General features: G+C 36.5%; 1 protein-coding gene across 1 annotated transcript in view; it reads right to left on the bottom strand.

The window, feature by feature from the left end:
• Nucleotides 1-22482, bottom strand: part of FOLH1 (folate hydrolase 1) — a gene marked incomplete at its 5' end in the record, with an annotated part of 37565 nt that overhangs the window by 5071 nt on the left and 10012 nt on the right. The window contains 10 exons of the mRNA XM_027099955.1: nt 611-692; nt 966-1230; nt 4097-4187; nt 6443-6534; nt 8851-8918; nt 11090-11153; nt 12831-12913; nt 15113-15232; nt 16848-16933; nt 17212-17310. Coding sequence (XP_026955756.1) covers nt 611-692; nt 966-1230; nt 4097-4187; nt 6443-6534; nt 8851-8918; nt 11090-11153; nt 12831-12913; nt 15113-15232; nt 16848-16933; nt 17212-17310 — 1050 coding nt within the window. The remainder of the gene's footprint in view (nt 1-610; nt 693-965; nt 1231-4096; nt 4188-6442; nt 6535-8850; nt 8919-11089; nt 11154-12830; nt 12914-15112; nt 15233-16847; nt 16934-17211; nt 17311-22482) is intronic.

The following is a 22482-nucleotide window of genomic DNA, read 5'->3' as shown; positions in this document are numbered from 1 at the left end:
TCAAAATTCTACCTTTAAAGAATTGTCCCTAACATTCTCTTTTTCTCCAGTCTTAAAATTTTGTTCATATTATGTTTTACTTTTGTGATTTTACAAAAATTAATCCCAAATGCTTAACATCTGGAAAAAAACTAATGGCTTTACCTTATTTGCTAGTCTGGATATAGAGAATTTTTCTAGGTGGAAGTGGAGATTAGGAGCTCTTTGTGTGGGTAATGACATTAAGAAAAGGGAGGAAGAAGGTGTGTTTTGGGAATAGGAGAGCTTGGTTGAAGTATGATTTACAGATGTTGAAAGAACAGGAGATAAAACTGGAAAAAGATGGGGACACACAGTGGAGGACCTTCAATGTTAAGGCGGAAATTTTGTAACTACCACTCAGTTGGTAGTAAAGAAGGTACCAGCATTTCTCAACAGCACATATGCCACTCAGAATGTCAAAAATATCTCTTTGAGAGATATTGCAGCCCTGTATAGCCTGTTAGAATGAAGAGAAAGAAAGCAGAAAAAAACTTTCCAAAGATACTTCGACAACAAAGATGTCAGCTAGTATTTCTTTTTCATTATATCTATTACATGCAAAACTTATATCTATATATATACAACGTACTTGTTTTTGTCCAAGTCTTGCAGTCTCTCACTGAAGTTAGAAGCAATTTCTGTAAAATTCTTCACTGCAGAAAATAGTGATTCTGAAATAGAAATGAGGACCTAATGGCATTGTTCTATAGTTTAAGCAAAGGAAACAATATAGAAGGTTGTTCTCTTTTGTATTTAACAAGGTATTTATACTTTGTATATTGCAAGACAGGCATCAATGAAATGGAAGATACATTTATATGCATAAAATATTTGATCATATGGAATAGCAATAAGTAATAAATGGGCCTAAGGTAGATCATTACATTTTAGAGATTAATAGAAACATACAGACTGTGAATTTTGAAAAAGGAAGGGTATCATACCAAATGACACATTGTATGTTTTCATTTCTTGTGGATGTTTCATTGAAATATTGTAGATTTTATCAGCATACTTTCTTAAAACGACAGCATAATCTCGACAGTCAAAAGGGAGCACTATGGAATTGGCTAGTTCGAAGACGATTCCTCCTCGAACCTGAGCCACAGCAAGGTGATACTTAAAAGCTGGATCATAAAACTTTTCCACTAATTCATATGTTTCATAGACACTGTGATACAGTGGATAGCTGCTGAATTTGTTTGTTGCCTACAAAAAAACCCAAAAAACAAAATATATCTCTCATGAGATAACTTATATAAAATGCATAGTATCATAGATACTGTTAATATTAGTAAGACTGTTTCTGTCAGCAATGAATAAAGGAAAGTATTTAAGTACCTCAATAAGCCACTTACTAAAGGGTTAATATAATATTAAAACCCACCCCAGGTTTTCACCAGTTAAAAAGTATGTGTATATAACATAAACAATACTATGAAAATTACCTTGGAAAAAAACCTAACATTCTTGCCTTTAAGAAAACAAGAGATGTAATAGAAATATTTCTGAAATAAAGACAAGATAATGTTGCATTTGGGTGAAAACAATTTAAGAAGACAGAGAATCATTAGAAGCAAGGAAATAAGCATGATACAATATTATATAGGGCAATGCTGCAAATCGTTTAATGACTGAAATTCCATGAATAACTTTCTGACAAGCAGTGTGCTGACAAGTAAAGAGTGAACAGTGAGGATTTCAGCAGTAGATCCAAAATCTCACTAAGTAAAGAAGTAATGCTCAGACGGGTATAAAAAAAACAAGAACATACACAAAAGGCAAGAGAGAACAACTTTTCAAATTCTGAGTTGCTGATTTATGCCTTTTGCCCATCGTTTAGATGCTTATTCTTTTTTTTTTTTTTTAACTGATATAACAGAACATTTTATATAGTGGTGCATTGAGAGTGGGACTCTGGAATTAGCCTGCCAGAGTTTGAATCCAGGCTTCATGGCTTATTACCAAATAACTCTGGGAGGTTATTAACCCAAAAGTTATTAACCTTTCTTTGCTGTAGTTTTCTCATAAGTAAAATGTAGATAATATTAACATCTACCCTCATCACCAGCCCCAGTGGTAAGAGATTATAAAGATTTTCTGTCTGGGGAGAATAACTAGCCCAAGACAAAAGACCTATAGATTCTCTGCGTTAGTTGGCTCCCAATGAAGCAACAAGGACACGCATTCTCAATCCCTCTCTTGTGAGGCCCCCCCTACAACAAGCACCACCCCTGCATACAGGGCTTCAATCAGCTTTTTATGGTCTCACTCCCAAATAAGATACATTGCCAAAGAGGACCAGACATTTGAAGAAAGTCTTTAACTTGAAAGATACATACCAAGCACACAAACTAAAATAAAATCAACCCACGGTAAGGAGGTACTACGGGAATGGAGGGAAACAATAAAAAAGAATGAATGAATGGCAGAGTTGAGAAAAATATCCCAGAATGTAGAAAAAGACACAGATAAGAACACAAAAGAACAGATAAAGACATTGGTAAATAATGCTACAGATGCTAAACAAATTAATAATGGTTTGAGAAAGAGGAAAGAGGGAATAATCAAAGAAAAAAACATTTCCTACACCTACAATACATAGGTTTCCAGAACAAAGAGTCCACTTTGTTCCCAGCTCAGCGTATTAAAAAATGGCATAATACACATGTACACCAAGGGCAACACAGTCATAAAGAGAAGATACTAAAATCTTCCTTTTAAAAAAAACCAGAGGTGGGACTTCCCTCGTGGCGCAGTGGTTAAGAATCTGTCTGCCAATGCAGGGGACACAAGTTCAATCCCTGGTCTGGGAAGATGCCACATGCCACGGATCAACTAAGCCCGTGTGCCACAACTACTGAGCCAGTGCTCTAGAGCCCCCGAGCCACAACTACTGAAGCCTGCGTGCGTAGAGCCCGTGCTCTGCAACAAGAGAAGCCACGGCAATGAGAAGCCGGCGCACCACAATGAAGAGTAGCCCCTGCTCACCGCAACTAGAGAAAGCTCGCGCACAGCAACAGAGACCCAATGCAGCCAAAAATAATAAATAAATAAATTTATTTAAAAAAACAAACAAACAGAGGCAAGAGATCAAGGAACAAGGGACTTCCCTGGTGACGCAGTGTATAAGACTCTGCACTCCCAATGCAGGGGGCCCGGGGTTTGATCCCTGGTCGGGGAACTAGATACCACGTGCATGCTGCAACTAAGACCTGGTACAACCAAGTAAATAAATAAATTAGATAGAAAAGAAAGAGATCAAGGAACAAACAACATCTCTCAACAGGCAATGAAGCAATGAGGTCAAAATTCTAAGGGTACAGAATTTTCAAGCAAAACTTTGTGCCCAGTCAAATTATTGAAGAATTTTGTGTAGTATAACAGACAGGCAAGGTGTTTAGCTGTCATTCACCCTTTTCAAGAAGTGCCTGAAGGATGTGCTCCCAAAAACGTGGAGAGTAAATAAGAAAAAGGAATAAAAATCTGGGAAACAGAAAATCCAAACTACGAGTGAAATGAAGATTCTCTCAGATTTCTTAGTGAGGGAAAATTTCACAGCCAAGAGCTGTGCCACAGGCAGAAAGAATAACCAGAGAACCCAGAGGAGCAGAAGAGCCCCAACGGGAAAAATGGAGTCTGCCAGTTCACCTGATGTGTTTGAATATACTAAGAGTTTGAGGTGAGTTAAGTAGGGATACACGGAGGAAAAAAATGTCTTCTAATCAACAAGGGTAGCACAACTATATATTGAAAAAATGCGATGAGGGAAAGTATTTGGGGGTTGGTAGAAGAAGTGATATAAGAGAACTGAATGCCTAGCTTTCCTAGTAAGAAGTAAATGGATAAATACCTAAAACTGAAAAAGAAAGAGATAGCAGCAGAAGCATATTATTTACAAACATGCAGATTGATATCAGAAGAAACCAATTAAAATACTGAAAGAATTTCAATTTGATGAACATAATCAGAGATGGAACAAGCACGGTGCTTAAGTCGCTTTTTTTGATCAGAATTATTTGTTTAGCTAAAATATATTCATAACTAACCATGAAGAACTCACTGATAGACTTACCCAATCTTTAGTGTACCGTGCTCTGCCTGAAGCAATTCCAAGTCTTTGGAAGAACACTTCAAAATCATTACCAGATCCTAATTTGCTAATCCTTTTAGGGATAAAATACAGGATTATTTGAGTAACTTCTTCACTGAGTACAGATCAATACTAATTAAACTAATCTCCACTCAATACTATAAATATAATTTTTAGATATATTGCGTTGGATATATTTTAGATATAAGCAGCAAAAAAAAACACAAAAAGTGGGGGGGAATGTCAATTCTGATCACAAAATATCTACTTCCATAAGATTGTTTTAGGGAGAGGTGACCACTGTTCTTTTGGGTTTCTGGATCCAATTCCAACCTGTTTGTGTGTGTGTTGTCGGCGGGGGGGGGGGCTGTTCCCCACACCAACAACAAGCGATTCTCCAGGCCATCAGCTGGGTATTCTACAATTCAACTCAATTCTGACATTGTCCACCCAGAGATAGGGTCAGGTCCCACACATTAAGGGCTCAGTCCCAAGAGACTGTTCCCCCCCAACACACAACCACCACCAGTGCTTCTGACCAACTGGCTGTAGATGGGAGGTTCCCATGAGTCCCTCCTTGGGTTTGCTAGAGCTGCTCGTAGAACCCAGAGAAACATATACTTACTAGATCATCAATTTATTATGAAAGGTTATAACTCAAGAGCAGCCAGATGGAAGAGATGCATAGGACGAGGTATGGGAAAGGGGTCAGAACTTCCACGCCCTGTCCAGGCTCACTGGACTCTTCCAGCACCTCCACGTGTTCACCAACCAAGAGGCTCCCCAAACCCAACCCTTTTGGGGTTTTATGAAAGCCTCATTCCATAGTCATGATCAATTAAGTCATTGGACATTGGTGACTGAGTCAACCTCCAGGCCGGCTCCCTTCCTGGGAGGTTGAGGGTCAGACTGAAAGTTTCAACCCTCAAGTCATTTGGTTGGTTCTCCTGGCAACCAGCCCCCACCTTAAGTGGGGTCATATCACCTCATTAACATAACAAAAGACACCTTTGTCCCTCTCATCACTTAGAAAATTCCAGGGGTTTAGGAGCTCTGTAAGAGATCAGGAGGACCAAATATGCACTTCTTATTATGAATCACAATATCACAATTGTATGTTGCTTTTTTAGAAAAAGATTATTGAAGTTGGAAAATATTTTCCTTCACTAACTTTTTTTATTACCTATATTTGTTGTACATGATAAAGTTAAAAGAATCAGAAAATTTTCAGATAACTCAGATTTAATTCCCATCCTTAAAAATTTAAATTATTCATATTGTTATCTTTAATCTCAAACTACTGAGATATTTATTCCTCTTCCCGTGCTTGTGAAGACACAGCTAAACCTGAAATGATGCCTATATTCTTCTTATAACATTATGCAGTTAACAAAACACTTGTTAACTGTATAATGTTCAGAAAAAAGAATCTTTATACAGTGATGAGAGGACAGACTTAGGTGTCATGTGTATATATTACCTACTCAAAAGCGAACCATATTTTGATGGCCTACAGATTTAATTTCAAAACACACAGCAATATTTTGTAAGCAGATAGGGTAGGGAGTCCCTGGAGAAAGAGAACTAGGCATGGCTTTCTTGACATAAGACAACTCATTTTTGGCCTAAGCCATTTTGCGGTAAAGGCCTGACCACAATGCTTATCCTTGAACTGGTCTCAGTCATTAATGATCTTAAGGCAGCAAGAGAATTTAGGAACAAATGACTTATCAGGCAAGAGAAGTAACAATAGCAAAGATAATAAATCAGTTGTAAAGACTCCCAGTTCTGTTACAATGGTAAAGATTAGCCTGAAGAACATTCTTGAGCTGTTTTGCAGAATTTGGATCCCCTTGAGCACTCAAACCCCAGATCAGCTGAAACCTAAGGAATGATGATGTTGACCCTTTCTGAACTCAATCAACTAAAGTTTGGACTCTGTCAAACTTTGCCCCAATTCTATACTGAATTCTCCTCTGCTCAACCCCCCTCATGAATATGTATGTACCCTTAATTGTAACTTCCCCCATTTTGCTGTCCAGGGAGACACTGCTTTGGAAAAGATCCCCGGTACTCTCCTTACTTGCTGCAAGTAATACATCCTTCCATCTAGTGCTCTTTGGGTTGGTTGTGCCATTTGGCTGACACCCACCAGGAGGCAGATCCAGTTTTTGGGTAACAATTTTATTTGTAAACCTAAGCATCACTTTTTCTTTAACAGATATAAGAGAATTTTAAATTAAATTTTTATTATTTGTTGAAAGAAACTACCCTTTTATTTTCAACACAATTCCATACTGAATTTAGTAAAGAGTTTTCTTTGTTCACCTGGGCAAGCCACTGAATTCGGGTGAAGGGCTTTTTTCATTCCAGCTGTCAAAAAGGGATTTGCCTTCAAAACCTTCATCAGGACTTTGGAGCTATACAAGTTAAAAGGAAAAAAAAAGAGAGCGAGAGAGAGAATACTTATAAATCAGATGTTTTAAAAACTAAACATCTATTAACCAGGGAATGAGTAGCCAAATTATATTCAGGAAAATAAGGAATGCAATTCATACATTAGCAGTCATTAAGAATTACAACGAGTTTCTCACAATATAGGAAAATGCTCATGTTATTATATATAATGCACCTATTATAAAAAAAAATACATGGAGTGTATGGAAAAGAAAGCTATACCAAATTATTACCAAGCCATTGTATTCAGACGAATGGTCACACTGTAAGATTTTTTTTTTTTTTTGGTCTATTTTTCCAAATTAAGGGAGGCTACTCTCAAAAACACATTCATCCTCCTTTTATAAAAAAAAATGAAAAGAAGCAAGCTGGTTAAGGGAAGGTTTGTTTTTTTTGTTTTTTGTTTTTTTTTTAAATATTGCTTTGTGCCAACAAGTTTGTCAAAGTCATTAAATAATACATAACAAAACAAATGCACTAATATCTTATTTAATTAGTTGAGTATTTATCGTAATTGTGTTAAGCACAGGGCTTTCAATACATTTTCAGATTTTACAGATGAGAATTCTAAGGGAGTACAATATGCCCTACTATTGAATGCTAAACTCAGAGCATTAAATGTTATGCCAAAACGTTTAGCACACTAAACTGTAACTAATACTCACTAAACTGTAACTGAATAATATATGGTATAAAAAGTTTTTATTTTTTATTTAATAAAAGTCCTATGCTCTATTTTTTAACAGTTTCAACTCAAAAGATTTTATAGACTACCTATTCTGTGGAAGACTTTTTGTAGATGTCAGCCATACAAAGTTTAATAATACAAATTACACACCATCTACTAGTGGGAACTATAAATAAAAATGTGGAATTCATGTGCTAGGTGCTATAATAGACGGATGTGCAAAGGTCGATGGGAACACAGATAAATTTATATAAACTTGGGGAGAGAGAAGTTATGTCAGCATCTTAAGTCATAAAATATCAATACATAAAGCAGCAAGATAATTTTACTCAAGCTTACAAATTTACACAAAACTTTGATACAAGGGACAGTACCACTCCATTTATTAAGTAATATGAATTTGAAATTATGTATTTAGAAATATATTACTAAAGTCACAGTTTATCACTAAAATTTGAAATACCGCGAATCACCTTCCCCAAACAAAAACAGAATTTTAAAAATCCAAAACTGTCAAGCATCATATAATTTCAAACTTCACCTAGAAAGTAGTGTTTTTGCATTTGTCACAGGGTGCCACCAATCCACCTGGTAAACAAATATAACTGCCAAGCTTCCTTAGCATTGACCTCAAATTACATAAATGGTGGGAATTCTCTGAGACACAATGTTTCAGATATTTAATTTTGTATACACTTCATGGGAATTGTAAAACTGCAGGCACCTGACAGAGATCTTAAGTAACAATGTGAATAGATTAGTGTCAAATTAAACTTTTCTATTCCTACTGGAGATGTTAATAAATTAAATTCCATGCTTGGGAAACCAAACCTTAACAATATGTTTAGGATCTATTTAAAATCCCTATCTGAGGGAAATAATTGTCTTTCATGGTAATTACATTTCAATTGGTAATTCTGTTAAATAAGCAAGTCTTTTTATCCTTTCCAGTTCAAATCAGGTAATTAGCAGTAACAGCAAAAATCTGCCATGCAAAACATTCCTTATGCCTACCTTTAGGAACGGTGGCTTTATGGGGCAGGATAATTAAAATGAAGAGTTGCCTATTGGTCCTATAGAAATTCAGGCACCACCTCTCTGCAAGATTTAGTATGTTGTGCTGCTGTCAGAATTACAATAACTTTAACTCAGTGGACTGAAGCCCACAGCAGGAAATCAGGAATTGGGTACATGGTCTTACCCAGTCGGTGTCCCAGGAGTCAACACCTGGTTTTTTACACATTCTCTTTCTCAATCGGTTAGAAATGTCAACTCTTCCAGAGTCCTAAGTTAATTGGTATCATTATATTAAAGAGTAAAAACCAGTTTCAAAATTAAGGAGTTAAACCGCAGGACCAAGTCCTGGTTCAGCTACTTGAACAAGTTGTGTGACTCTAGTGGCTAATGCTTTTTGGGCTCAGTTTTCTCGGTTTCAAATGGAGATGGTAGACGCAATGCTCTCCATAGACTGCCTCAGATTGGTGTGGGAGAAATGGGCAAAAGTTATAAAACAACACAGATGTTTAACATAATAATCCACCTCAAGAAAACATCATTTGTAGAACTTAAAATTCCATGTAATTATTTTTACCTCCTTTGTTAGGTTGTATACCAAGCTGTACATAAGTGGGGTACAATCAACTCTCAGAGTGTAGTTTCCTGAAAGACAAGATAGTTTGTTTTCTATTTCATTTCTTTATTTTACTCTTCCACTCAAAGACCATTCCTAACTCCTTAGCCAGAATGATCCCTTTATAACCTAAGTCTGGGGAATTCCCTGGTGGTCTAGTGGTTAGGACTATGCGCTTCCACGCAGAGGGTATGGGTTTGATCCCTGGTCAGGGAACTAAGATCCCACAACACATGTGGCCAAAAATAAATAAATAAATAAAACCCAAGTCTGATCAAAACTCTCCAACTCATCACTCAATAAAATTCATCCTCACCATGACCCTTGGTGCCATACATGAAACAACCTCAGGTCACCTCTCCACATCTTCACCTACTCCACCCAAGCAAATGTTCTATACAAGAGAGATAATAAAATTACTCACCTCACAGGAATATTGGGTTAAATAAATGTTTATATTTAAACATTGGTTGGTACTTTGTGTGGGCTAAATTCTACATATGAATGTCAACATGATGGAAATACCTCAAACTGAGGACAGTGGTTCCTTTGAAGAGAGGATTATTTGAGAATGGTTTCAGTAGAAATGTTTGTAAATTTTGCATTTTAACATTAGAAAGCTAATAGATGACTTATTTTATTATTTGAAAAATGAACAGTTAATACAATTTTAAATATAAAACAAAGTGAGACAAGCTGTATTCCAATCACAGAGTAATGAGTGTGTTATTTGCTCCTGATCCTGAAAATGCTGGGGAGACAATGCAGCATTTTAAACCAGGGAATGACGTAAACAGAAAAATCAAAGATTAAAAAAATGCATTAAAATCAAGTCTTAAAAAAAAAAAACTAGCAATAGAGAGAACATTATTCTACTTTTGAAGAATATATGTTTGGTGTACTTATTCTGTGTGGCAAAGGTGTTTCATCTTCATATGTGTGTTTAAATAAGGACAATAAGGAATTCCCTGGTGGTCCAGTGGTTAGGACTCTGTTCTCACTGTGGGGGGCCCAGGGTTCAGTCTGACACATGGCAGATTTACTAATAAACTAAAGAAAATATTCTATAAGTCCACCCTTCATTCATTTATTCATTCATTTGTTGCAAACACCATTTATTTAATAAGACATTAAGAATCCAGGAATGAAGAAGTAGGATCCTGCCTGTTCCTGGCAGAAAAATATAGTCTAGAAAGGGAGAGGGTTTGTAAAACAAATAATTACTTAATAACAGCAGTGATGAGTGCTACAAAGTTGGCTTCCCAGAAAAAAATAACACTCCTGGGGAGACTGTAAGAATAAGAATTAAACAGATGGTGTGTCGAACAGCAATCTCAGTACAGAGAACAGCAGTTGCAACGGCTGAGAAGTTGCATGTGGTCAAGGGACAGAAAGATTCGTGCGGGGCTACAGTATAGTGAGTGAAAATGGACTGTTTCAGTTTCTTGAAAATCGACTTGAGATTGTCCCTTAGTTTGAATCTCTGTTTATCAAAGCAAATCCATTCTAAAAGGCCTGTCTTCAATGCCTATCTCATTTCTCAAGCCTTTCCTGACGTTGCTATCATTATGTCTTCTGAACTCCAAGATCAGTCTGATAATATCCTTCTGAGAGTACCGGCATATATTAGAATCCTAGACTGATTTATTTTATCATCCATACTGAGTCTTAAACTCTTGAGTACTAGACTCTTCTTTACTAACCCCTAATTCCTTTGAAATCCTGGAAAGTACACTGCATAGAGAGGTGCTTAGTAAATATTTGCTGAATTGAAGGAAAAAATATTTAAGAAGAAAAAATTCTTGGTGAAAGATGAAATCTGGGAAATCAGCATTTGTTTTCAAAATTTGTGTGCATGATATTATGATGACAGTAGTTAAATCATACCTTTTTGCTAACCCATTCTAAAATCATAGAAATCTTTAGTTCCATAACTGACTTATTCATTTAAGAGATATTTACTGAATTCCTACCATAGATAAGGTAATCTGCCAGATGAAACAAACAAATTATAGAGTGTTGTTTCGAGAGCCCAAATCAGCACCCTAGAGCTCACAGCTGCCATGAGCATGACAAACCAGCAGCAAATTCCCTCACCACTTGTTAATGGATTTGCATTCCTAGTTAGTGCATAACTTACGAACTAAACTGCTGTTACTACCAAGATCATATATTTTCCTTTGAAACCAATAATATTCACCTTCTATAGAAGAATCAGCATTAATATAGGCCACACCACGCACTTGAAGAAGTCTGGAATTCTCCTATAATATTAAATAAATAAATAAACAAACAAATAGCCATAACCCCTTTCTAAAAAAACGCACATCTACATTTACTGTATGGAGGTTTCTGAATTAAGTTGGCCCAAGTTCACCCCAAATTTGACATGTAAGATTTTCAAGCGTATGTTTGAAAGAATTTCAATAAATGTCACTGGTAAGAAATAACAAACAAAACATTTTTAAGACTAAAATTTGAGATGAGACTATCCACATTCATAATACAGTGAGTGGAAAAGGAGTTGATTTCTTTGGTTTTAGTGGGTAGTTACTGTGCAAGGGCTTTCTCTAGTTGTGGCGGGCTGTTCTTCGTTGCGGTGGGCAGGCTTCAGTAACTGTGGCACATGGGTGTAGTAGTTGTGGTGTATGGGATTCGTTGCTCCATGGCATGTGGGATCTTCCTGGACCAGGGATTGAACCCGTGTCCCTTCCATTGGCAGATGGCTTCTTAACTACTGTGCCACCAGGGAAGCCTGGGAGTTGATTTCTTAACCACACTGTGGTTTAATCCGTCAAATTAAGTTCTCCTGTGTTATGACACCACCTACTCGTCAAACCTTTAAAACATTTTTCTCAGCTTTAAAACACTGACAAAGTATAGCAGGATTTTGTTGATATAAGTGGATTATGAATCTCCAAAACAAGCAATTTTCTAAGTGTCCTGACTGTAAGAAATAAAGTGAAAAAACATACAGCTCTAGGTGATGAAAATAAGATGAAAGACGCAAATCACACCCTCAAAATATTTAGGCTCTTCTTGATGCCAGCATGAATCTTTGTCTACAGGAGAACTACTTTTTTTTCTACCCCAGAGAAAATTGAAGTTTACAGGGCTTCTCATAATTCTTAGATAATAGGAACCAAGTAAATATTTATAGCATGACTAGAAGTTAATGGAATGTTAATTTTGCATATGTTTACAAGTAACACTTCTATTACACAAAGCCAACAATGCATGCAGGTAAAATTACTTTCCAAGGAGCCTAGTAAATATTCTGTGGTGGGGCATTCCACTTCACTTTTAGCATGATTTACAGTAGGTCATTATGATATGAGGAAGACAGTACAAGCTCAAGGAATATTTAAATGTAATTAGCTTTAGGAGTTAATTTGAAAAAGTTCAAACATTATATCTTATTATGATGTCCAGTTTCTAGTGAATTTACTTAGCTACTATCACACTCCCAGACAACGAAGATCAAATTATTTCCACAATTGACATTAAGTGGCTTTAAAAGTTCAAACAGGGCTTCCCTGGTGGCGCAGTGGTTGAGAGTCCGCCTGCCGATGCAGGGGACACGGGTTCGTGCCCCGGTCCGGGAAGATCCCACATGCCGCGGAGCGGCTGGGCCCGTGAGCCATGGCCACTGAGCCTGCGCATCCGGAGCCTGTGCTCCGCAACGGGAGAGGCCACAACAGTGACAGGCCCGCCGTACCTCAAAAAAAAAAAAAAAAAAAGTTCAAACAACACTTAGTTCTCAAGTGACAAAAAAAATTTTATCGTTGATTTTTGAACAAGAATATGTTGCTTCAGACTTTCTGGAAAAAAGTTTGAATATTTTCTGGCTGGATTGACCAGTTATTCTTACATTCTTGTGAATTAAATACTAACTGCTTTATTATTATGAAAATGTATGTTATATCGAATTATCAACTAACCTCTGCCCACTCAGTGGAACCAAGAAGACCAAATTCTTCTGCATCCCAGCTTGCAAACAAAATTGTTCTTCTAGGCCTCCATCCTGAAATATATATGCATACTTATAAAAGCTGGGAAAATGCATAATATTGCCAAGACATCACCATGCCCAGCATGCCCAGCAGAGTAACAACAGCAAAAATTCATTGGTTGTTTAGGAGGGTGAATTATGGTGACAATCTTTACTTAATTTTCTTTTGAAAGATTTTAAAGCTAATCTGTCAATACAAAAGAGCACATCTGTATTGAAAAAGGGGGAAATGCAGACATGGTAAAAATCCTGTGAGATCATAAAATATTCTAATAGGTTTATAATGATTGCCTATGCTAGGAAGCCATCTGTGGTCTGCAGCTGCCTAGAGTGAAAGAAGAAAGTGCTGGATGTGGTCTGTGCTCTGAGACGATACAACTGAGAGAAAATCCTTTACAACTCTTCCATGCTGTGTTGGCATCACACAAACAATTGTTCAATGTCAGCTGGTTGTGTGATTTCACTCCATTCTCTGCCAGAATTAGTCAACAGAAGCTCCATTCTCAACACTAGTGTCTGCTGCCGCTGAGAAGTACACCATTCATTAGGACGGTCATATGGCTTGGAGTTATAAATACTGATGTTGAAGTTAAAGAAAGATCTTATTTCAAGCCTTGGTTCTTTCACTTACTAGCAGTATGACCAAGGGAATGTTATTCAAACTTGTTAGGCCTCTTGTTTCTTCACCTGTATACCAGGAAGAGCAGAGTTAAGATAACACTCCTTGATTGTTAGGAGGATTAAATGGAATAATATTTATAAATATAGCACTGAACAAGTGCTCCAGGCATGTAAGTTATTGTTTGAGTACATATTTCATTTGTGCCTAAGGATATATATCCCTCTAGCTGTTGAGTCCAGAGCTTCATTTTTGTTAAGTATATTAATAGCATTATTCAAATCTCCTGTTAATTATTATTCCCCATCATTGCAGTCTTTTGGCATACTTTGTAATTGTCATAGTGATGTTTTGTATTTACCACAGAAATCTTCTGGCAAAATCATGAAACTTTTTGTAATACTATGAAACGCAACCTAATTCACAAGCTATGTAAATTCAGGTCTCCATAGTTCTATTTTCTTAAAAAATAAGACAGCTGTGTGGAAAAAAGAATAGAGCACCTTTACATTTGATTTCAAAGAGTGACATCACTGTTTTGTGGACTGGGAGACAGAAACCTGAATTTTAACCCTAGTTCTCTGATTCTGCCACACACCAGCTACAAAACATTGGGTGAATTACTTCATTCTGGAAACCTCAGTTAACTTATTTGTAATATGAAAAGAGAAATAACTAAACATATCCCTCCTCCTATGAGTTCAAAATAGATAACACGTGATAACACTGTTTCTCTGAGAGAGTAAGTACCAGGCAAATGTAACATATTTTTACCACATTCATTGTTGCTAAAAAAAAAAAAAAAATATGGATCACATTTACAGCCCATAGACACCTTGTTTGCAGGGTCAGTAAACAAAGTAGAGCTTCTGTTCTCAGTATGTAATGTTTACTTTAAAAACTAACCATTTGAACTCAATTTTATTTTGGGTTTCATATGAAGATTCTAAAATGACTGAAGTAACTGTGCTAGTAGTATGATCTTCAATTCTGTGAGAGAAATCAAAGCTGGGGGTGTGAGAATACAGATATCGAACTTTTGACAGCATCCTATTAAGCAGGAAGACCAACATTTTTCTGAATTAGCTTTCATCCCCTCAGTCAGTTGGTGTACTTGACCTGAGGCCTGAGGCTGGAAGATCCCAAGAAGCTCACATTTCTCAGACCAGGACGCTTTGGCTTATGACCTAAATCTGGTGTCTACTCTCCAGTAAAGAAACCCATCTCCATCTTCTTTGTTGCCAGAGAAACCACTAATAGTATAATTCCTTTATTTCAGATTATAATTTAATATATAAATATAGATAATATGAACTTTATTATATAAATAAGTGAATTATTAAAAATGAACATATAAAAATGAATAAACAATATCATTAACCAACATAAGTAATATAGCTGCTAGTTATTGAAAGCTACTATCTACTGTTAAGCACTACTAAGTACTCTATGCTACTAAGATGATATAATTTGCATGCAACCTCTCTGTTGTGTTTCACACAAACCTGTGAGGTGGTATTTTTATACTCACTTTACTGAGGACCAAACTGAGATTCAGAAAAAATGGTCTTTTTACATTTTGCTTACATTACCTTCTTTTTTCAGCTTTCCAAAACTCCTGACAATTTCCTGAACAACAGCTGCTCCACTCTGAGGGTCAATGCCACCAAATACCCAAGAGTCACGGTGACCTCCAAGAATGACATATCTGTCTAGAAAGCATCATTGCAAAATTACTTGCCATTACAGGTCAAGAACAGAGGAAATTGCAAATGACTCAATAGCACTAAACACAAAGCACTCAGGACTCAAGTTAAGATAGCAAAGGTTCCTGAAGACTTTTGTAAATGTATCACTTTGCTCTGAATTTGATGTATGAAGGAAATATGAATGTGATAAGCAAATGTATACTTCAATTAATTACAGTAATTATAAGTATGTAAGTAATGATAAGTGAGTATAAAAGTATCCTTATCCACTTCTTTATATAATTCTCTGTTACTTCTCTCTTACCTATTTACGCTATGTTTCCAGTATTTTCAGAGTAAGAGAACACAGTGGCCAAATAATGATTTCTCCACTTCCTAATTCTTCTACTTAGTTTTTAACGTACAGCTCAAAGATTCTACCTCTCTATGATCTGTTTCTATTTTCTGCAGGGAGAGGGAATTGCACCCCTATCCAGCTTTCTGGGCAGTCTTTTCATATTGATAAAGCATTTACCATGGGGCTTCCCTGGTGGCACAGTGGTTAAGAATCTGCCTGCCAATGCAGGGGACACAGGTTCAAGCCCTGTTCTGGGAAGATCCCACATGCCACAGGGCAACTAAGCCCGAGTGCCACAACTACTGAGCCTGTGCTCTAGAGCCCGCGAGCCACAACTGCTGAGCCCGAGTGCCTAGAGCCTGTGCTCTACAACAAGAGAAGCCACTGCAACGAGAAGCCCGCACACCACAACAGAGTAGCCCCCGCTCGCCTCAACTAGAGAAAAGCCTGCATGCAAAACAAAGTAAAAGGATTTTTTTAAAAAAAGCATTTACCACACTTAACTGTAGGGGTCTTCATGTCTCTGGTCTGTGTCTTTTTAAAAAATCCCTCCATCCCCAAAGCCTAGCACAGAGCTGGCACAAAATATGTACTCAGTGAGATTCAATAAATAGCCAGTGGTACATTGTTTAGTGCTCATTGGAAGCACATCAATATTCTTTATCCCTGAAAGAAAGTCCTGGCTGCTTGCACAAGAGATATTCAGTTTAATTCTGTCTGTTTGGGTTGGAAATATAACCATATAGTTCCTAAGGAATCAAACATAATAAAGTAAGATTATTTTCAAATGTATCATCGAGCGGGTTATCTGAAATCATATGGAAATCACGTGTATATATATTCCACCCATTTCAGTGTAAAAAAAAAACCATGTAAAGGATTCATTAACTTCTGGTTATCTTAATTTTCTAAGAGTGTTACTTATTGTTGTAATGAAGATATTTCTCCAGGTAAAATATGCGGTAAGGAAATCCAGAAAGCTCAGATTAAACACCTGTAAACCATCTCTCCTTGATCTTCCTCTCTCGGTCCTTTAATTGAAGCATGCATAGTTTATCAACAACCTCGGTCATCTGACCAATCTAGTCCCAACATTTACTTTCTTCACAACATGCATCACAATGTAAAATAACCTCCTATTGATCTATTTTGTGTTTATGTGAGTTCCATTAGGACAAAGAGTTGCTTTGCTTTGTTCACCTTACATTCCTAGAGCTCAGCGCAGTACCTGGCACCGAAGAATTGCCTGATCGATATTTGCTGAGCAAATGATCAATTTACCTGGCTCCACTGCCCCTCTGAGAGTTCCAATCACATTGTAAATTCTTTTCACTTTATTGTTGGAATGGATGTGCATCTTGACTTTTCTAATGCAAAAATAAAGGACACAGACTAAAAATACTGGTTAACAGCTTGCCACCCACAATTTTTAAATCTGACATTGTTTTGAATATTTCTAAAGGCACACAGGCAATAATTGCATTGACCAATTGTCCAATTGTGAGGATATATGTGTATTCCCCTTTTCAACCTGTTGTTATGTCTCCTGCTGGTAGTAGATTTTACTTTTCAGTCATCCTCTGTAATTGTTTTTTGAAAAAGCTTTCCTCCCCCTAAAGAGTTATTATAAAAATAGTCTCTTAACTTGGTAGAGAAGTTTCCAGTAAATCCAGGTCCAACATTGTAGGGCACGTGGAGGCTTCCTTTCCAGCTGTGATCTGGTGGTGCTGATGCACCCATTTTTCTGTTGAACACAAAAAATATTATTAGCTGAAGGAAACCTTTGAAGTTATAAGTTAAAATGTCCTTGAACTTGTTTTCTTGAGTGCCTGCTCATAATAGCTTCTATGAGTCATGGTAGTACAAAGTGCTTTGCATAGGGATATGCTGTTTAACTCAATACACCTCTTATGAGGCGGTTCTGCTATTACTCCCCACTTCAAAGATAAGGAGGGTGAGGCTTAGAGAGATTAGGTAACATGCCCAAAGTCAAGCAGCTGATTAGTGGTACAATCGAGATTCAAACACTTGGTAAGAATTTGGACTCTGTGTTACCAGTTTCCAACAGTAAATCATGTGAAAAGTGCTCTCAAGAGCATGCCCTGAAGAAACAGCAGGTGCCAAACTCTTTGGAATTTCCCATTATGTTAGTTCTCCCACTGATAAATACATTCCCAAATACATGTATGGTCATCCTTTACAAAGTACTTTTGCACTCATCTATTAGGAAGGGAGGAAGGGCAAAGGAAGGGATGTCACTTCAACCAACAGCCCCTCAAAGCTTTATACACTATTTATTTTTTTAATTCAAAAGGGTGGAAAGATTCAGGTGGACCAGCCCATATATGCCACTAGCTGTGGTTATCTCTCACCAGGTGATTGAGAAAAATAATATGATAATATCTGTGGAATGGTGAGGTTCTTCCTGTTTCATATCAGCATATCTTCCTTTACTGTTTAAGAGCATGGATTGACTTATTCTTGATTTGGGCATGGAAACCAAATGTACTTTTGCTACCTAAAAGCAGATAGAAGAAGATGGCTCCAGACAAACTTAAGAGAGTGAAAAACATCAATCTGTCTTTTATGCCTCAATCTCTGATCCACACACCTGCATGCACCCTATGATTTACAGTGAAACATTTTCTGTAGTTTCCTCCTTTTTTCTGTGCCTGCACACAGGTACTTATTCCCTGCCTACTAATTTGAGGTAATGGGAACAGCTCAACTTGACCTAGAATATATTATATGTGCAAAACTACATCAATATGATTATCTTCTCATGGAAAACTAAGTATAAATAATATTTTGTTTTAAAATGCTCTATCAGAGGGTAAATATTTACTCTTTTATTTTCCTATCTCATGAGGGAGTTTGTTTAATAAAGATAATTTCATGTAATATACTATATAATTTATTTATCTATATACAATAAAATTTCTCATGAAAAGCATCAAGTAAAATGAAGGGGCATTATACATTGTTAAATATCATAATGAATAGTCAAAATAGCAGAGTATTATGTATACAAAAAATGGTAGAAGGCAAGTGAAGAATATACATATACTTGATTATACATAAAATATTTTTATAGTACTATATTGCAGACTAATAATAGTGATTGCCTTTGGGATGGAAATGGGTAGGAGGGAAACTTTTTATTGTATACCCCTTTGAATTTTGAACTGTGTAAGTGTATTTCCTTTTCAAAATAAAAATATGGAAAACAAAACAAGGTGCAAATTCATCAGGAAGTCAATTACATATTATAAGGAAGGTAATGAAGAGTCCCTATCCCCAGAAAATAATAAAATATAAAGCCAAGATTACAGTGCCCCCACAAGGACAAGAAAATATCGCACATCTATGGAGAACAGAGGTTTTAGTCACTAAATTTCACTGGGATAATTAATCAGGGATATAATTTTCTTTAGGTCCTTCTTTCACTCTATAAATAAAAAATAAATTCTGTGAAAATTAAAAGGTTGAATATTTAAATTTCAAATCACAGAAATTTCAGAAAATATAATATTGGAAATGTCTTTGAAAGGATTTGATAGATCATAGATGCTCAATAAGTATCTATAAACAACACTGAATTTAAAAATCTATATTGTGTAGCATATTAAATTTTATTTGTCCATTTAGCAAAGATTTATTTATTTATGCTCAAGGTACTGTATTGTACTCACTAAGGAATACAAATATGTACAAGACATGGTCATTCTACCAAAGAGTTTATAAGTCAGAAAAAGATAGATATAAAACAGAGCATGATATATGATAGATAAAGTTCTGAAGGACAAAACAGAGCTTGATTCCCCTTGTGGGATCAGAAATAATTTTCGTTCTACAGGAGGTTTCACTTATCTGGATTTTTAAAGAATGAGTAAGATGTGGGCAGGGAAGATGGAGGTAAAGAGCATTCCAGGTACAATGTATGATGTAAACAGGCACGAAGGCTGAAGAGTCAGAGCAAAAGTAAGGCATGGTGATTAATCTGGCTGGGGTATAAGATGATAAGGATACCATAACAGAGAAGCTTGAAAAGTAGTGAGAATTTGCTTCTGAGAAGATGCACTTTACCCTATTCATCCTGATGAGTACAACTAAATTCCCTGGACTATAAATACATAAAAAATAAACATAAGACTCTGAAAGGTGGAGAAAAGAAAATAAACCAGCTCAGGACCTCAGGGTGCAAGAAATGACAAAGTGGTGAGTTCCTTGGGTTTTCATATGGGCTCTCATAACTCAGACATAGAGCTGAAAAGCTGGCAAGCCAAAAAGGCCAAGTGGCTCATATGAAACATGTTACCCAACAAAAGCCTTGAGTATGAATATGTACTTGAATACGTATACATATTCAACTGCACCTAGGACAATTTTCAGGATAGACCATATATTAGGCTATAAAAAAACTCAATAAATTTAAAAGGCTGAAATCATATCATCTCTTTATTAATCATACAAACCTTTTACTAACCCAACTATAGTATAAAGAATTTAGTAAGCAAGGATTCTTCAATATATGCAAATCAAGCAATATGATACACCATATTAACAAATTAAAGAATAAAAACCATATGATCATCTCAACAGATGCAGAAAAAGCTTTGGACAAAATTCAACACCCATTTATACTAAAAACTCTCCAGAAAGTAGGCATAGAGGGAACCTACCTCAACATAATAAAGGCCATATATGACAAACTCACAGCAAACATCATTCTCAATGGTAAAAAACTGAAAGCATTGCCTCTAAGATCAGGAACAAAATAAGGATGTCCACTCTCACCACTATTATTCAACATAGTTTTGGAAGTCCTAGCTATGGCAATCAGAGAAGAAAAAGAAATAAAAGGAATACAAATTGGAAAAGAAGAAGCAAAACTGTCACTGTTTGCAGATGACGTGATACTATACATAGAAAATCCTAAAGATGCCACCAGAAAACTACTAGAGCTCATCAATGAATTTGGTAAAGTTGCACAATACAAAATTAATGCACAGAAATCTCTTGCATTCCTATACACTAACAATGAAAGATCAGAAAGAGAAATTAAGGAAACAATCCCATTTACTATTGCATCAAAAATAATAAAATACTTAGGAATAAACCTAGCTAAGGAGGCAAATGACCGGTACTCAGAAAACTATAAAACACTGATGAAAGAAATCAAAGATGACACAAACAGATGAGAGATATACCATGTTCTTAGATTAGAAGAATAAATATCGTGAAAATGACTATACTACCCAAAGCAGATTCATTCATCTACAGATTCATTGCAATCACTATCAAATTACCAATGGCATTTTTCAAAGAATTAGAACAAAAAATTTTACAGTTTGTATGAAAACACAAAAGACTCTGAATAGCCAAAGCAATCTTGAGAAAGAAAAACGGAGCTGGAGGAATCAGGTTCCCTGACTTCAGACTATACTACAAAGCTACAGTAATCAAGACAGTAAGGTACTAGCCCAAAAACAGAAATATAGATCAATGGAACAGGATAGAAAGCCCAGAGATAAACCCATGTACCTATGGTCATCTAATCTATGACAAAGGAGGCAAGAATGCACTATGGAGAAAAGACTCTCTCTTCAATAAGTGGTGCTGGGAAAACTGGACAGCCACATGTAAAAGAATGAAATTAGAACACTCCTTAACACCATACACAAAAATAAACTCAAAATGAATTAAAGACCTAAGTGTAAGACAGGACACTATAAAACTCTCAGAGGAAAACACAGGAAAAACATAAATCACAGCACCCACTTCCTAGAGTAATGAAAATAAAAACAGAAATAAACAAATGGGACCGAATTGCACTTAAAAGCTTTTGCACAGCAAAGGAAATCATAAACAAAACCAAAAGACAACCCTCAGAATCAGAGAAAATATTTGCAAATGAAGCAACTGACAAAGGATTAATCTCCAAAATATACAAACAGCTCATGCAGCTCAATATCAAATAAACAAACAACCCAATCCAAAAATGCACAGAAGACCTAAGTAGACATTTCTCCAAAGAAGAGATACAGATTGCCAACAAACACATGAAAGGACTCTCAACATCACAAATCATTAGAGAAATGCAAATCAAAACTACAGTGAGATATCACCTCACACTGGTCAGAATGGCCACCATCGAAAAGTCTACAAATGATAAATGCTGAAGAGGGTGTGGAGAAAAGGGAACCCTCTTGCACTGTTGGTGGGAATGTAAATTGATACAGCCACTATGGAGAACAGTATGGACGTTCCTTTAAAAAACTAAAATTAGAACTACCATATGACCCAGCAATCCCACTACTAGACACATATGCTGAGAAAACCATAATTCAAAAAAACACATACACCCCAATGTTTATTCTTTTTTTCTTTTCTTTTTTTTTCTTTTCTTTTCTTTTCTTTTTTTTTTTGCGGTACGCGGGCCACTCACTGCTGTGGCCTCTCCCATTGCGGAGCACAGGCTCTGGATGTGCAGGCTCAGCGGCCATGGCTCACGGGCCCAGCCACTCCACGGCATGTGGGATCTTCCCAGACCAGGGCATGAACCCATGTCCCCTGCATCAGCAGGCGGACTCTTAACCACTGCACCACCAGGGAAGCACCCCAATGTTTATTGCAGCACTATTTACAACCGCCAGGACATGGAAGTAACCTAAATGTCTATCAACAGATGAATGGATAAAGAAGATGTGGTACATATATACAATGGAATATTACTCAGCTGCAAAAAGGAATGAAAATGGGTCATTTGTAGAGATGTGCATGGACCTAGCGTCTGTCATACAGAGTGAAGTAAGTCAGAAAGAGAAAGACAAATGTCATATATTAATGCATATATGTGGAATCCAGAAAAATGGTACCGATGAACCCATTTGCAGGGCAGCAATAGAGAGGGTGA

The sequence above is a fragment of the Aethalodelphis obliquidens genome, unplaced genomic scaffold (assembly GCF_003676395.1).
Source record: "Aethalodelphis obliquidens isolate GAN/ISIS:26980383/991018 unplaced genomic scaffold, ASM367639v1 scaffold162, whole genome shotgun sequence".
Classification (NCBI taxonomy): Eukaryota; Metazoa; Chordata; class Mammalia; order Artiodactyla; family Delphinidae; genus Aethalodelphis; species Aethalodelphis obliquidens.
Note: the sequence above shows the minus strand (reverse complement) of the source record. Positions and strands in the feature narration are given on the sequence as shown.